This window comes from Juglans regia, chromosome 7 (genome assembly GCF_001411555.2).
Source record: "Juglans regia cultivar Chandler chromosome 7, Walnut 2.0, whole genome shotgun sequence".
Taxonomy (NCBI): Eukaryota; Viridiplantae; Streptophyta; class Magnoliopsida; order Fagales; family Juglandaceae; genus Juglans; species Juglans regia.
Window position 1 is genome coordinate 50,244,942 of NC_049907.1, and position 16,634 is coordinate 50,261,575.

The following is a 16,634-nucleotide window of genomic DNA, read 5'->3' on the forward strand; positions in this document are numbered from 1 at the left end:
TACGACAGAAGATATCAAAGTTATTTAGTTGGACATAACTTTATTAACACGGGGATGGAAAATCTTGGTGGGGTTGGTTGTGGGTAAATGCACTGTAGGACAAATTTGCGTCTTTACGTCGCAGACAGTATGATTAAGAGCACGATCTATTCCTCGATCGACCAAAATGGCTTAAGATTTAAAGAAAGAAAGCCGTTCTCACCAGATTTGGGGACACAAAATCAGTGGTGTTAACCATAATAAAAGTAGTATCTTACCAGATATCTCTGATATTTTGTGCTTAAAAAACTACCCAATAAGATAAGCCGAAGTCCTTAAGTCCAAGGTGCAATGATGATCGCTATTTCTTTCCTTACTGAGAATATGCAGTCGAGTTGTTTTGGTACGCAGAGAGTGTCATTTTGTTCTTGCTATAGAAAAAAGTATTCGATTAGCTGTGATGTTGTACGACTTCCGTATAAGCCCAAAACCTTTGTTTGTATGCATATTTATATTTTGTAGGCCTCATTATAGCCATACTTTATTTGTTGAGTCGAGGGAAAAACTACAAAATGTCTAGGTTGATGAAAGATTCTTGTTTGTCCTAAATTGCCATTGACCAACATAAAACCGTCGACCATTCCTTTCAAGTGGTAAAATCTTAAACAATGGGTATTTTAGTACATTAGCCACGATAGAATTATTACATGGGATATCACTTTCAGCTGTGATCTCATGTGAGCATCCCTCGAAGGACGCGACAACTCAATTAACCATAACCAGTGAGGCGTTTACCGACTTCTTTTGCTCGGTCCGTTTTTTGGATAAAGAGAATCTTTTTATTTTATTTTATTTTATTTTATTGTCTGGTTAAAAGACAAGAGTGTCCACCGTTTAATAGTTTAGCCGTTTGGGATTAAAGTGAAAAGGGATTTACAGTCATGCTCCATGATTCAAGAGTGTGATTTTCAGAGAGAAACAGAGCCTTTGGATATGATTTAGCAGGTGGCTGTTTTGGGCTTGTCTTCGCATATAGGAGTTAGGAAATACTTTAAAGGTTTTCACTTAAGAGAGGCTGCGAGTTTGATACATATCTCTTCTCAGTTGTAGTGAGAGTTCATGATCTGGGTTCTTGGGCTTGTCCGCTGTTCATATAAGATCGAGACCGTTCAGAATTCCCTAGTAAGCTTTTTTTTCTTTCACTTTCCTGGGTTTTTCTTGCAGCGGAAACAAAAGGGTTTCAACTTTTCCAGTATAGTTTAGTTCGATGGTTTTACAACTAAGCTATTGCAGTGGAAGTTGATCTTTCTATGTTTAATTTGAGGTAAGATCTAATGTGATTTGAATGCAAAGATGAAATCATTGAGTAGTGTAGGACTTGCTCTGAGTGTAGTTTTTGGTTGCCTCTTCTTGGCTCTTGTTGCGGAGCTTTACTACTTATTGTGGTGGAAGAAGAGGTTAACCAACAGAGAGATGGAAAATGATTACAGCGGCCCAGCAAGCGAGCTGTTCTACATGTTTTGCTGGAAAAAGTCTACTTCTTTGAGGCACACAGCTTTGGATCCCCAAGAACTCCGTTCTTCTATGGGAATCACAGGCACCCTTGTCCATGAACCAGAAGGCCAGCTTCATATGCAGTCAAACAAGGATTTTTTGCTTAAACCCTTCGGAGATGATGACATGGAGACAGAGTTCATGAGGCTGCAAAACCTCTCAGGCCCTCCGAGATTCCTGTTCACAATTATAGAGGAAACCAAAGAGGATTTAGAATCTGACGATGGCAAGTCTAGGGGTGACAAGAGTGGAAAGGGCTCCAGAAGTAGAAGCTTAAGCGATTTGCTTCTACCATCGGAGACACCGTATTTGACCCCCCTGGCTTCCCCATCTTTTTTCACTCCCCCTGTCACTCCTATGAATTCTTACAATCAGCATGGATTCAACCCTCTCTTTGAATCAGCAACAGATGCAGAGTTCAAAAGCATAAAGTCCTCACCTCCTCCAAAGTTCAAGTTCTTAAAGGATGCAGAAGAGAAACTAAAAAGAAAATTAATAGAAGAAGCCAAGGAAAAGGTTCATAGCGCCGATGAGGATGTCCAAGAAAACAGAAATCCAGCTTCCCCATCAAAGTTTCATAAAGACGAGGAAGATGGGCCTTTCATCACAATCATTGTTGATAAGCATAAAGAAAGAGATGTTAATCACCATCCACTACAGTACCATTCAAGCACTTCACAGGTACTTCCTCTAGCTTCTTCACCCTCATCATTCCTATCACCGATTAACAAGAAGCCCAGTTTACATTAGAGTTCCATTAACCAAAATGAAATGGGTCTGTCCTCACAGGCACTTCATCTAATTATCTTTTATTAGATGTTTTCATCTGTCAGGTTCTTGTGTTTATCTCAATTTCTTTTGAGGGGTTTGGGGATGCAGTTACAGGTTAAACATTCTTAACCCTTGTGCTCTGAATCTTTTGTTTTTGGGGACGGGGGCACATTCTCTGCAACTTTGACATGGAGAAGTGGGTCTGATGCAAGTGGTGGGGGACCTGTGGAGTTATTTGTTTTATTCAATCTCCATGTCTCCTGAGTTGTCTCATAGCTGTAATTCTCATGAGTGATGGTCCAACTGATGCTATTGTCGAACCAGCTCTGCAAAAGCTTTTTTCCCCGCTAAATTTCTAGCCTTTATTCGTTGTTTATCTTTTTTTTTTTTTTTTCCCGGTTAGAAGGAAAGTTTAGTAAAAGCCACGAGGCAATCGAATACCAAGGAGCCCGGTGATAGCATAAAACCCCCGGCATCTGGTGAAATCACAGTTACCAAAGCACGAAGAAATAGGGTATTTGTGGGCCAAAAGGTAGGTGGTAGGTTAGGGTTTGCATGATGAACCATTCAACAAAGTGACAAAGTTGGAAAAGGGGGGTTTATGAGATGCGCCACCTTCGGCTTTTCATAAACAACAAAGGAGGCAAATGCCCGTGAAAATGTCTCGTGGTAGTAAAAGCCAAAAGCTACAGACACTGTAGAATCATCATACACACCACCCTTTATCAGCTCTTTAAGAGTATGCAGCAGCATGATTTTATTATTGCCATACAACCAAAGCTGACCCAGACCTTGTTGCTACTTGCATTCTTTACTGATCCAACCTGACACTCCTCGGACTTCCCTTGTATGACATTTAAATAGCTACAATTATGTCAATGGGAAGGATTAATTCGAACAATTACTAACAATTCATTAGTATACGGGCATTCCATACGCTGCAAACTTCATATGCGGATTGAGATTCGGACTACGCAATCGTGCTCAACTGCATCATTGTTGAGAGCAACTTTAGAGCATAAAAAAAGAACAAGAAATATCAAGGTTCACGATGAGCAACGCGATCTCATAAATCAGGCATCGGTGGCAGCGAAAACATTATACCACAAACCTTATTTTTCATTTTATGCTTTACAAAGAAGAAAAAAGTATTTTAGAACATACAGATGCAAGGTGATTATATTAAATGAAGTAATGAGTGAGTTAGATAATTTGAATTTGAATTCAATCGCTGCTTGCCCAATTTAGCATGAGAGTGCAACCAATTCCTTTTTTTGTGATCAAATTCCATATATATGAATGTTACAGAGCCAATAAAATGAAAAAGAGTTTCAAAGTTAGAGCCCTGCAGCCAAATCTGTTATTGGGCTGAACGCAGAGCAAGTTCATACCGGATTCTCCCAAGAGGCTGAATGAAGTGAATCCACAATAGGAGTTGTAAAGCTTACTCCCCATCTGGCTGTTGGAGGTTTCTCATTGATGTCAATACTGTCTCAAAGTCGATACTTGAGAAGTTGTATCCAACAATCTTTAGTATGGCTAGGGCACCATATGTGCTTGCCAAGTGACTGCCGTTGTGACTCAAAACCTTAGATAAAGTCGTAGAACAGAATGCTATTATAACAAACACAGCAGAAAACAGAATGATCGAAATTTAAGCGCACAATCTGTTTGTTACACCCCATTATTGTCTGGAGGAAATTGAGAAGTGCTTGAACCATGGAACGCCTAAAATTGTCCTGCATAAAACTAATAAGGCATCTCAGCCAACAGCAGCAGTGCAACGCACTACACCAACAATGCATAGTACAGTCAATGCACCACAGAGAGAATATTCTGGAATGCTGTAGCATTTAGACTATAACAGAATGTAATAGCTAGAGTGACATCTGTCAAAATGTGATAGGAGAAGGAATCAAGGTTGTTATGAACATTGTCTATAAATAGTATGATGTAATACACTTTTCAATAGAATGGAATGATGGAATCCGAGAGCATCTCTGAGTCTGCATTGTCTTAAACATTTTCTCAAACACCCTATGTCCTTTCTATTGTTTAGCAAAAACCAAGAGCTTTATAACATTTTCTTTACTTTTGAGTTACCTGAGTGAATTATAGAAAACATGCTTAAAAGGGAAGGCTCCCAGAAAATATAGATAGAGTTATGTGCGATTAATATTAGTAAGCGAGCGCATGCCATCTTTCAGTTCAGCTTTATTTTTTTGGTGAGCTTGCAAGGATAAAACCCAGTTGGCAATTGCATCCTTGCCATTTGCCAACCTAAAATGCCTATAAAATAAACACGTAATTAGATTTGTTTTTCTAAAGTAAGTTGTTTGATTCAACCATGTGGTTGTGAACATAATCAAGTGCCTATCATGATACGAACATCACTCACTCTCCGCACTATGACCTCGGGAGAAGGAAGAAAAAAGGTTGGACATCCCCAACATTAATTCCTTCGAGTCATTGCGAAATAATAAAGTGAACAAAAAATAAGGAAACACCAGATTATGATGCTTGGCTGCAGTAGGATCAAAACCAAACATTGAAATCAGGACACTCAACCATGGTTAAAAAAAATCCGAAATATCTCAAAAATTCAGAAGCAGACGTAAGATGGAGCTACAATAATCCAACTTTCCAAAGCAAAAACGCAAAAACAAAGAATATATGAAAGTACACTAAAAACCCTGTTTCTTTTCACCCGCGAAAGCAAAATGGAAGAGAGAGGGAGAGAGGGGTACGCGATCGAGGGCGGAGAGGAGGTGGAGACCGGAGATGACAAAGAAGGCGAGGGTGAGGTGGTTGATCTCCTGGTCCTGGTAGGGCGTCGGCAACAGATGGTACTACATCATCTCCTGGTAAATCACGTGCCTATCCCTCCCGAACACCGAAGAATGAGACGACGGGGATGGAGGCTTATCCAATGGCAATGGTTCACGGTCCGATTCCTTGGCTTCCTTCCTTCGAGTGTTTGAGTTTGTTCTTGTATACGTAAGATCTATTGCGTTGCAGGATCTTTGCACTTTATTTTTTCCCCTTTTTCGCTAGATTGTAGGGATCTAGCTCAAGAGTCTTTTCAAGGTTCCCGATGCAGCCACGTCGGATACTCGGGGCAGGATGAGGAGTCGAATACACTGTTCACGTCACTCTTGGATAGGTAAATTTTTGAAAAAATCTAGATCACACTCTATTGTTTGTTTTCACCCAGCACAATCAACGGGTTGGGTGAAAAAAAAAAAGAAAAAAAAAAAAATTCTTTACAGTGTGCTGCGACTTTCGACTGCTCTTAAGCATTTCTCTAAATTTTTAGTTGGTTTATTTTTTATTTCAATATTCAAATTTAAAACTTTTTTTTTTGTTATTAAAAAAAACCTAAAAAGGTTAAAAAAAATCCATTATTTTTTAAAAGAATTCGAATGCATTTACAGGTTATTTAATTTTAACAAAATAGATTTTATATCATATACTTTGATAAAAACCTTTAAATAATTTATATCTATTATATTCTTAAATAATATATATTATATCAGAAATTGAATTTCCTTTTATTGTTTAAAAAATGATATTTTATTTTTTCTAAAAAATAAAAGTTTTTAACAAAATTAATTTTAATATTAAAATAAATACCAGTTTATACAACTTTTCGAATAATAATATCAAACAATACATTTCACAATATATATTGATATGTAAATGATATGGGTTGATCTCGGAAAGTTATACGGCTTCGTCTCCCTGCTTCCCCAGCCGTAACTCCCTAAGAACCTGACCGATTTCACGCTACAAGTCCTAAACCCCAGCCTCGCCCTCCTTCTAACACGCCCGCGCGCATATACAAATAACAAAAGTAGCAGAGTAATTTCGTCGAGCGCTTGGGTTGCAAGATTGCGAAATCCACGTAGTCATGAAGGGCAAGAAGGCAACGGTTTTGACGTTTGCAGATAAATGCAAGGTTCTCTCGCTACCTCCCTCCATTCCCCCTTCTCTCTCTCTCTCTCTCTCTGCGAATCAAAATTTGATATCATCTGTAACGCTAATTTAGCTTGCTGTTTTCGCACGATGATATCTCTAACTTCTGGTGGCTTTAGATTGTTAACACTAACGATAAAAGGTATTGCAGAACATATTGGCTTCAAACTGGCAAGGCCACCTTAATACCATTAAAGCTGACGCCAAAGGAAGGTATCCTTACCATGCTCAAACGATTTGTTTTATTTATTTTTTCTCAACTATATATAACTTCGTAAAGCCTCTTTGTCGACTTTAGCTTTGTATATGCTTGGTTATTAGCGATTAAGTAAAAAAGTAAAAAAACTAAGTAAAGAATCATGTTAGAAGTCTAACAAAATCTTTTTTTTTTTATAAGTAAGAAGTCTAACACAATCTTACAATCGTTTTGTTTTTGGTAATCGAGCTGATGATTTTATAAACCAAATGACGCATTCCATGGATTTGGATATTGTAGATTATTTTCTTTCTTTGTTATTTTCTTCAAATTGTTTGTATGGCTACTGTTATTTGATGAGAGAAAACGCTACTTTGCACATTAGTAACGGGGGTTCTTCGCTTATACTTTGTATGAATGTTTAAGTAAGGAGGATATTTACACATCAAAGGTTAAATACATACTCAGAAGAGGGAAGCCATACATTTGGGTGCCTGAAAAGGATTTGCATAATGTGGTAAGTCCCTCTTTGTGGTGCATTCAGTTTTATATGCCCGCAACAAGTATGATATCCTTAATTCATTTTTTTTACTTAATGTAGAACACAATCATCGATGAGCGTGGTTCATTTGCTGTGTCCAGTCCCATCCCAGGACCACTGACAAGCTTACTTGGATCGATGAAAAAGGTTGTTGATGATTTGGAATTGCATTGCTTCTTTTTCCTTGTTCAACTAGTCTATGAAGATTTCTTTGTTGTGCTCCTAAAATATTTTTCCCCCTCGAGTGCTTCCATTCACAAACTATAGTAACAAGACATGTAGCTGTATTGTATAATCTATATACAATTATTCTGAATTGTAAGAGTCGATGTTGATTTATTCACCTTCTGCAGCTACCAGCTCGGGTTGCTCTGACTGGGGATGTAGAGCCTCTTAAAGATGGAAAGGTATTCTAACTCCACTTAATGATAATGGAACATGCTGGCTCAAAATGGCGTTAATAATTGATCTCTCTTTTTCTTTTTGAAAAAAAAAATAATTTTGATTTTATAACCTATTAATTCTGGTCTTTGACTTCAATCTCTCCACTTATTTAATGCGTATTTTTAGTTTGTTCTTTGCTGTTATCGTTGGTGTGTAATTTAGCTCCGATAACTTTTCCTCAAAAGTAATTGCAGTTCAGTATCTTACCTAAATGTGGAGCCAGACCTTGATTTGCCATATTCTTTCAAATTGTTTTACCTTAATATTTTTCAATGTGATATTTATAACATTTCATATTTGACTATTTTTTTTTCTTGTTCTTGTTATAGGCTCAGTCTGCAGCAGAAAGCCTTAGAGAAGTCTTATTATCTGAACAAAAAGCAATTAGTCAGTGCAGCTATACAGTTTCTGGTGTATTAAGTTCGTCTAATCTTAGTTATGCATCTCGACGTGAAAGCCTTAAGGAGTTACTGGAAGGGGATGAAAAATATGTGGTTTATAAATTTAATTTCAGGTAAACAACATCCTCTCTGGATTACTTGTCTTGTACCGTTTGGGTATAGTTGGTTTAGCAATTGAATATCCTCGTTATGTCAAAAGGATCTGGAAAATTTTATCACAAGCCCCGAAAGAAGTTCAAATTCTGCAATTATTACTAAGTGCAACTTGTCAATTGTAACTTTTCACTTATACCTTGTTTACAGAGTCTGTAACTTTTGATGTATACTTGACTTTCCCTGTATATGTGATGCACCTTCAAATTGCAGTACCCACTCTTCCAGAGCACGCCGTGAAAGTTATATTTGGAGCATATGAAATTAAATGATTATGCAGTTTGATATTGTGCTTGTCCTTTCTACAATATGGCTCAAATTATATACTACATTTGCTGCTCTCATATACCGATTACATTTGACTCAAGATCTCAATTGTCTAGATCCTCCATGTTTATTGATGGCAATGGAGGCACTTATGAAGTTGATTTCGAAGACATAAAAGCGTCTAAAGCAGATCCACTAGGTCAGATCATCAGCATAAGTTCACCAAGAAGATCATTAGCAACTTCAGCATAATGGCGAGCATATACTTGCATGAGAGTAGAATAACTTTTGTGCATCCATATTTTTTCTGATGGCATGAATTTTCTAATTACTTGATAATTCTTTTTCTTGTAGCACCTTTTTCTGCAATGCTAATTGACGGGATTAATCAAAGTGGAGCAAGGCGTAGAGCGTTGATGCTGTTTTGTTTCATATATTTGAATGCAAATGCAAGGGTAAGACACTGATCTATTGAACGTTTACCATACTACAAATTACTAGTGTATGAAATGCTGTGATGAGCCCATTATAGTTGATGCCCATTTAATTCAACTTGCTAAAGGTTGTTTTCAACTTGTGTTCCTTGCTGCATGTTACAAATACTAGATTAATAGATTAGCAAATGACTATGATTTTAATACCAGAGTTCTTGTTAGTGAATAAATAATTTCTTGTGGGGGTAATTAACTGTTATTCTGAGACATTACGTTGTTCGTTGTAGTTTTGCCACTGGACTAGAGGAATGCCATACATCACTCTCTCCACCCATTTCCAAACCAACCACCCCCCCCCGGCATGCCCTGAAACCTTGGGTTCCTTGCCTGAGCAGTCTAGGACAGGATAAATCTACAGCAGAAAAGTTTATTGCTATCAATTAGTTCACTAATTTACTTCTGTTACTTGCATAAGTTTACTGCTAATTAGTTTTAGACAAGAGGCTTAAGGCGTTTAATTCTATTGTTGGGATTACATAGTCCGTAATCTTTAAAAATGGCATCCTCAAATCCAATAACCAGCTGCTCTATATTGTCTTGTTAAGGATGCATACATGCTCTCCATTGATCGCAAGGGATTTAGTGTGCTGGGGAAGGTCCCCAGTCCAGTATTGAAGGATGGCTTTAGCCAGTCCCAATGGAAAGAGTTCAGGTTCACGTTGAAGGAAGAGGCAAACGATGTTGAAACTTTCTGCCGTCAACTTGTGGAAATGGAAGAGGAGACCGTCAAAAAAGTATCAAGCTACAGCGGTCTACAATAAGGTGTATGATAGATCTTATCTAAGCAATGTTCCCGCCACATCTTTATATTCATTTGTTATTTTCTTTTGGTTCTTAGAGAAAATTGTATCAACGAATGTTATATGGTTTTTACCGAAACTATGGTTGATTATATTACGCAGTTTCATTTCATCGGCCAAGGCCAAAATTAGGTGGCATCGACTGCCGTGCGAAAATGGGCACAATTTGTACCATGCAAGGTTGTATCTTGTTGACCTCGGCATTCTTCTGCTCCTTCCATTGCGTCCTTTTTCCATGTGAACTTTTTTCTGAAGAAAGATGATCTGATTTTGTTTTTGTAAGTTCGTAGTTTTCCTCTACGCGTAGATGCAAGACTTTCACATTTACTAGGACTTTCACGTTTAATATATTAATATGCTTTGCTTGTGGTAAGCGTGATTGCCTATGTTATACCACAATTTTTATGGGTGGCATGAAACCGGACGAAGGTAAGCAGCTCAAGCCGCATATTGCATTACTAAAGCTGAAAACTCTCCCGACGTGAAAACCACAATTTGCAGGAAATGTGCGAGCCTTTCTTGCCACTTGGTTACCAAACTCATCTCAACTTATAATTACAACTTTTTTAAATTTTAATATAAAATATAATAAATAATTCAACTTTTTTAAATTATAAAATAATATTAATATTAAAATATAATATTTTAATAATATTTTATCATCTTAATTTAATTTAACTCAACTCACTTTAACATCCAAACACAATGTAAGAGCGACGATTTAACTCTTTAAACCGACAGAACGGTATCCTGAATGAGAGGATAAAATATCAATTTGACAACACAACATTCGAATTCAATACACCAAAATTCCACGGATTCCTAGTACGCCAAGAAGCCCTAAATTGTAAAGGGTGGCTGTAGGTGGAAATTCATCAATTTTTTATGCATTTTTTTAATAACTTTAAACATTTAAAAAAAATTACAACATCATTAAAAAAAAATACTTTTTTAATCACTAAATAAATAAAAAAATTGTGTCGGGAGAAAAGTCTCGGGACAAACAGCATTTCCCAATTGTAAAATACGGATATACAAAGTCCACTGAAATTAAAATTGAGAGCTTAACTACGATATTAAAGTACTTGAAAACCTCCTAAACAGAACCCCATACCGGCATTATAAAAATAAAAAAGCAGATTAAGGCTCTTAGTCAACCTCCTCAATCTTAGGACCAGCACCACCACTGCTTCCAGCAGGAGGGCCATCCTCGTCCATGTCACCACCACTCATGTCAGGCCCAGCACCCTGATACATCTTGGCTATGATGGGGTTACAGATACTTTCGAGCTCCTTCATCTTGTCCTCGAACTCATCTGCCTCTGCAAGCTGGTTGCCATCTAGCCATTCGATGGCTTGTTCAATTGCATCCTCAACCTTCTTCTTGTCAGCTGGGGCTAGCTTGGAACTGATCTTGTCATCCTTAATAGTGTTCTTCATGTTGTATGCATAGTTCTCCAAAGCATTCTTCGCCTCGATTTTCTTCTTGAGCTCCTCGTCCTCCGCCTTGTACTTCTCAGCCTCCTGAACCATCTTCTCAATTTCTTCCTTTGACAGTCTTCCCTTGTCGTTGGTGATAGTGATCTTGTTCTTCTGGCCGGTGGTCTTGTCCTCGGCAGAAACATTCAAGATACCATTGGCATCAATATCAAAGCAGACATTGATCTGAGGAACACCTCTGGGAGCAGGAGGAATGCCAGAAAGCTCAAACTTGCCAAGCAAATTGTTGTCCCTGGTCCTTGTTCTCTCACCCTCATAAACCTGGATCAAGACACCTGGTTGATTGTCCGAGTAGGTGGAGAACACCTGCTCCTTCTTGGTGGGGATGGTGGTATTTCTTGGAATCAACACAGTCATCACACCTCCAGCAGTTTCCAAACCAAGGGATAAAGGGGTGACATCCAATAGTAACAGATCCTGAACCTTCTCATTACCCTCGCCAGTCAAGATCGCAGCCTGAACAGCAGCACCATAGGCGACTGCTTCATCTGGGTTAATGCTCTTGCAAAGCTCCTTTCCATTGAAGAAGTCCTGCAACAGCTGCTGCACTTTGGGAATCCTAGTAGAACCTCCGACAAGAACAATGTCATGGACGGTGCTCTTGTCCATCTTCGCATCCCTTAAACACTTCTCCACAGGCTCCATACACTTCCTAAATAGATCCATATTGAGCTCCTCGAATCGAGCACGGGTAATGGTTGAATAGAAGTCAATACCCTCGTACAATGAGTCAATCTCAATGGTGGTCTGCGCAGTGGATGATAGTGTCCTCTTTGCCCTCTCACATGCTGTCCTCAATCTTCTAAGCGCTCTGGGGTTACCACTAATATCCTTCTTATTCTTCCTCTTAAATTCCTGAACAAAGTGGTTCACCATTCTATTATCGAAGTCCTCTCCTCCAAGATGAGTGTCACCAGCTGTGGCCTTTACTTCGAAGATACCCTCCTCAATGGTGAGCAGTGATACATCAAAAGTACCACCGCCAAGATCAAAAATCAAAACATTCTTCTCACCAACGCTGGTTGCCTTCTTGTCAAGACCATAAGCAATGGCTGCTGCAGTCGGTTCATTAATAATACGCATGACATTAAGGCCAGCAATGACACCAGCATCCTTAGTAGCCTGTCGCTGAGAGTCGTTAAAGTAAGCTGGGACAGTCACAACAGCATTCTTCACTGTCGAACCAAGGAATGCCTCAGCAATCTCACGCATCTTTATCAGGACCATAGATGATATTTCCTCAGCAGAAAACTGCTTCTCCTCGCCCTTGTAGTTGACCACAATCATGGGCTTGTCACCAGGACCAGCAATGACCTTGAATGGCCAGAGCTTGATGTCACTCTGAACAGAGGCATCACTGTGTCTCCTACCAATCAGACGCTTGGCATCTGTGGACACCGGAAAATATAGTGTAAGCACACAACAACAAACAGATACGTCACATAATCAAAGTACAGAAATCTAACAAAGCCATTAAAGCATCCACCCCCAAAAACTAAAGCACCGGAATCAATTGCAGTTAAAGCTGCATTAAGTTTCATGCACAACCATATATCGTGGAATTTACCAACGCCAAACAGAATGCAAATCCAATAGCTTTTTAATCTGGTTAAGCCTAACTTTATTATATCTATCTCAACCACCCGCCCTCCAAAACAAATCCCAGAAAAAAGACGTTATATAAATTCTGCAAACGCATAGTACCAGCTGTTGTTCAATCTACGAAGGCACTAAAATTAGAATTCGAGTGCATTTCATCATTTTATAGATATTAAAAAAAAAACATTACAAGTCCATTACTGCAAATGGATCCAGAAATATTAAAAAAAATATATCCACATAACCATTCCACAATCACGGTTAATTATTCTTCTAAGAAACCCTGAAACAGTATTCAAATGGGACCGTACCGACTACCGACCTGTGTGCACGTCTAAGAATACCAATAACGACAGTCGTTTTCTAATACCACTATGACGGCCCACTTGTGGGTATAAATACAGAACACGTAAATGGATCTTCCTCACGCTCAGATCTAAAATGAAAAGATAGTAAAAACTTACCGAAGACGGTGTTGATTGGGTTCATGGCGACCTGGTTCTTGGCGGCGTCTCCGATCAGTCGCTCGGAGTCGGTGAAAGCGACATAAGAAGGCGTCGTCCTGTTCCCCTGGTCGTTGGCAATTATCTCCACGCGATCGTGCTGCCACACTCCGACGCATGAGTAGGTCGTGCCGAGATCGATTCCAATGGCGGGACCCTCTCCTTTTCCGGCCATAGTTTATACGAAAATTGGGGAGTCTCAAGAAGCTTTAGAGAATAGAGAATTAGTGGTGATGAATGTGAAAGAATTAAGATCCCTAGGGTAGCTGTATATACATGTTCTGCTAGCGAGAGGATCTAGAATTTTCGATTGTTTTTTTCTTTTTTGGTAAGTCTAGAATCTTCGATGGGAGCAAATGGCTGTCGGCCATAGATAAGGGTTTGTACGTGCGGAGAGGATTGATTCGCTTGTATCTGAATATCTCTTGAGTATCCGATTCCTGGCTGTGGTTTTTAGTTCCATATCATACCAGTTCATGCTAGTTTTACGAATTTCTGTTTTGGCTTAACATGCACGTGGAGAACTGGTCATATTTTCACTTACCAATAAACAAATATAAGCAAAGGGTGAAAGACAAGTCAACGATTCCCCTTTTTTCTCCCGTTTTTCGTTTTTTTTAGTTCATACGATATTCACCACTCACTTTATATGTCGCTTTTTCCCACTTAATAGGATTTTTTTTCTTTAGTACACTACTTGCATGGCATGCTACTAAAGATAGTGGTGTAATGGTCATTGGAATACTCCAAATGGTTTGATATGTATTAAGTATTGGATTCAAAATTAAATATGCACTCCCCTTAAACTATTAATATTCATTCACGTATCTAAAGATTTAGCAGTGGCACCACTGTGGAATACTGCAGTCACTTGAAAAAAAAAATTAATATTTATAATCGTGGAATGTGTAAGCATCACGCAATCTTTTAAAATAATGAGTAAATACAAGATTTATATGATAAAAAAATATTTTTTTAATAGTAAACTGTACTCTTTTAAAAAAAATTATACAATACTTGCAAGTTCTATAATTATATTTAACATTATTTGAAAAAAACAAACCAACACGGGAAGGGGTTGAAATGGTCTGAGCCACTTATATGAAATCAATCCATTGTTTGAAGCCATTCCAATTAGAAAAGTGCTTGTTGCAAGCGCCTGGTGCAAATGACGTGCAAACGTGGTTGACATGGAGACACTTGATAAGAGAGACCGAGTTGATGAGAGGAAAAGACCGAACTGCTGGAGCTGATGGGAGAGAAAGACCGAGTTAATGAGAGAGAGATACTTGATGAGAGGAAAATTTATTTTAAATCTGATGTGGCGTGGACGACTGCACGACAGTTATATCTAACGACTGTATATAAAAGAACTGCTCCAATTAACATGCTTAAAAACACAATCCCGTCAGGCAGGAATCATAGCATTAGACTGCCCTAATTAGGCCCAGAAGCCTAGAACCATCCGCATCTTTCTTGAATGGACTTTGTCACTTTGAACGAGTTTTTGAGCATTTTACATTTGGTAACAATTTACTAGTGGGATGATCCTTCTGTTGTCCTTCCTATTGTTAAACGATTCATAACACTCTCAATAGATTAGCTAATGTTAAATAACATTTTTAACTAATAAGAGATGAATTTAATTTTATCTATTCCATTCACATTGAGGGCGTCTTCATATTGAAATAACTATTTTTTTCATTGTATAACAATAAAATAACATGAGATAAATTTAGTTTTGACTATTTCATTTACATCAAATCCTCACATCGAATTATTCATTTATTTATTATATAGTAATAAAATAATATTAATTTTAAAAAATATTTAATTTTTATAATTATTAATTTACTTAATTTTATCATATTTAATTTTATACAGACACATAAAGCCGTGCATTATTAAAAACTTAGAAATATAGCATCTTATATTCATGACTTATGGTTATTTATGCAAACCAATGCCACCATGGTAGTAAATAAAAAGGATATCATAAAAATAAGAAGAAACCATTCATGCACAAAGTATTTCATAAAAAGCACTTGCTTGAAGGCACTTGTGATGAGAAGAAGAAAGAAAAACGATAATAAAATATAAATTTAATCTATGTACAATAACATTTAAGTTTGGAGTTTATTTTGAAAGTTACTGTAGTTAAAGTATAATTTTTTTTACTTTAGCTAATCCATTACAGTCGATTTTTGTTATCTAATAGATAAATATATAATGAATTTAACTTTTAACTAATTTATTAAGAATGCTTTGAATGATGAATTTTTTAAAATTATTTTTCTTCCTCATCTTTTAGAGTGGGCTTAACAATTTCTCCAATAGTCCATCAACTTGTTCTTCTAGCTAGCTAGCTAGACACATTATGATTGAATGGAAATCGATGAAATGAAGTGAAGTGTGGAAATAATCGATCGATGCTATCCATTTAATTCAAAATATTAGGTTTTATGTCCTTTCACTTATTAATTTAATCATTTTGAAAATTGAAAGGTGACACAGGTCTCTCTAACGTGATTAATAAGGGAGGATTTATTTTATGGAGGATTCTTTGCTTTGTCTCCAAGCAAGGCCTAATTATGGGATTACTTAGCCTCCAAGTTTAATTAATTATGATATTTCTTTCTCTCTAAATTTAGGGATATTATTGTAATTATTTCTTACTTAGGGAACCCTCAAAGCTTGCCTATATAAAGGCATGCTCTTATGTTATATTTGAAAAAAAGAGTTGGAGAATTAAAGTTTAAGCCTTTGGCTTGTTTAGAGAAGAGTTTTCTGTTTGAGTGTTCTGTATCTCTAGATCTTTTCTTTGAGTGGTGAGCGTGTTCTTGCTCTATATCTTGGAGGAATTGCCCGTAAGTGGTGATCACTATAGCTCTGCATCCCCTAGGTGGGATTCCTTTGGGTGTTTTTCTCGCAGTTTTTTTTTTTTTTTTTCTATATTTTCCCGCATCAAAAGGACTAAAATAACAGATTTTACCATTATATCCGAAGAAATAAGGAGTGTTTTAGCCCAAACCCCAATAAGCCCAACTCATCTAAGCGGGTGGACCTAAGAGCCCAAAGATTCGTGGTTGAGCGGGCCCATTTGGAGCTCGCTGACCACACGGTAGCCCACATGCGGGACCAATGACCTCATATATATGGGTCCCACATCGGGCCTATATCGTGTGAAAGCACCATTAATTAATTAACTACTGATGCAGAAAAGGAAAGGACCACCAGTACCATCTTTGATGTCTAAAAAGCTTATGAATTATGATAAAGCTAGGCATTCTACACTCTGGCACGCGGGTCCAACGGTCTTAAACAAATAATTTGGAATCCCTCGTTAAAATCTGCACGAGCTCAGCACGTGATCGAGCACGATGGACAGAAAGATTTTTCTGTTTCTTTCTTAATCATGATTTAGATAGGGAGGCCGTTGATTTGTTGATATATGATA

At 37.7% G+C, this 16,634-nt stretch overlaps 3 protein-coding genes and 1 long non-coding RNA gene across 5 annotated transcripts; 2 read left to right on the plus strand and 2 right to left on the minus strand.

The window, feature by feature from the left end:
- The first annotated feature begins 906 nt into the window (after nt 1–906).
- On the plus strand, nt 907–2,669 carry LOC108986381. Its single transcript, XM_018959000.2, has 2 exons — nt 907–2,214; nt 2,367–2,669. The coding sequence occupies exons 1-2, from the start codon at nt 1,333–1,335 to the stop codon at nt 2,421–2,423; spliced, it is 939 nt and encodes a 312-aa protein (XP_018814545.1). The 5' UTR covers nt 907–1,332; the 3' UTR covers nt 2,424–2,669.
- A 64-nt stretch (nt 2,670–2,733) lies between these two features.
- Nucleotides 2,734–5,440, minus strand: LOC108986383. Its single transcript, XR_001995356.2, has 3 exons — nt 5,052–5,440; nt 3,696–4,053; nt 2,734–3,292 (listed from the first exon to the last, which is right to left on the minus strand). It is a non-coding gene; the product is annotated as an uncharacterized LOC108986383 (long non-coding RNA).
- Nucleotides 5,441–6,007: 567 nt separating this feature from the next.
- Nucleotides 6,008–9,857, plus strand: LOC108986298. Of its 2 annotated transcripts, XM_018958875.2 has the most exons (10): nt 6,008–6,262; nt 6,431–6,492; nt 6,902–6,992; nt 7,077–7,163; nt 7,370–7,423; nt 7,790–7,974; nt 8,398–8,480; nt 8,636–8,736; nt 9,321–9,537; nt 9,678–9,857. In XM_018958875.2, the coding sequence occupies exons 1-9, from the start codon at nt 6,215–6,217 to the stop codon at nt 9,534–9,536; spliced, it is 927 nt and encodes a 308-aa protein (XP_018814420.1). In that variant the 5' UTR covers nt 6,008–6,214; the 3' UTR covers nt 9,537; nt 9,678–9,857. The 2 variants fall into 2 exon arrangements, with proteins under 2 accessions (XP_018814420.1, XP_018814419.1); XM_018958874.2 differs by having other exon boundaries at nt 9,321–9,857.
- A 651-nt stretch (nt 9,858–10,508) lies between these two features.
- Nucleotides 10,509–13,640, minus strand: LOC108986352 (heat shock cognate 70 kDa protein 2-like). The gene is made up of 2 exons (XM_018958936.2): nt 13,139–13,640; nt 10,509–12,463 (listed from the first exon to the last, which is right to left on the minus strand). Exons 1-2 carry the CDS (start codon nt 13,350–13,352, stop codon nt 10,725–10,727), a joined length of 1,953 nt encoding a protein of 650 aa, XP_018814481.1. The 5' UTR covers nt 13,353–13,640; the 3' UTR covers nt 10,509–10,724.
- Between the last annotated feature and the right edge of the window lie 2,994 nt (nt 13,641–16,634).

Bases quoted from the DNA above. Each gene is read 5' to 3' on its own strand.
- LOC108986352 (XM_018958936.2), bottom strand. From the start codon at position 13,352: ATGGCCGGAAAAGGAGAGGGTCCCGCCATTGGAATCGATCTCGGCACG. The intron at 12,464-13,138 runs GTAAGTTTTTAC...CGGTGTCCACAG, and splicing joins CCCAATCAACACCGTCTTCG to ATGCCAAGCGTCTGATTGGT.
- LOC108986381 (XM_018959000.2), top strand. From the start codon at position 1,333: ATGAAATCATTGAGTAGTGTAGGACTTGCTCTGAGTGTAGTTTTTGGT. The intron at 2,215-2,366 runs GTACTTCCTCTA...TTCATCTGTCAG, and splicing joins ACCATTCAAGCACTTCACAG to GTTCTTGTGTTTATCTCAAT.
- LOC108986298 (XM_018958874.2), top strand. From the start codon at position 6,215: ATGAAGGGCAAGAAGGCAACGGTTTTGACGTTTGCAGATAAATGCAAG. The intron at 7,164-7,369 runs GTTGTTGATGAT...CACCTTCTGCAG, and splicing joins TACTTGGATCGATGAAAAAG to CTACCAGCTCGGGTTGCTCT. The intron at 7,975-8,397 runs GTAAACAACATC...TCAATTGTCTAG, and splicing joins GTTTATAAATTTAATTTCAG to ATCCTCCATGTTTATTGATG.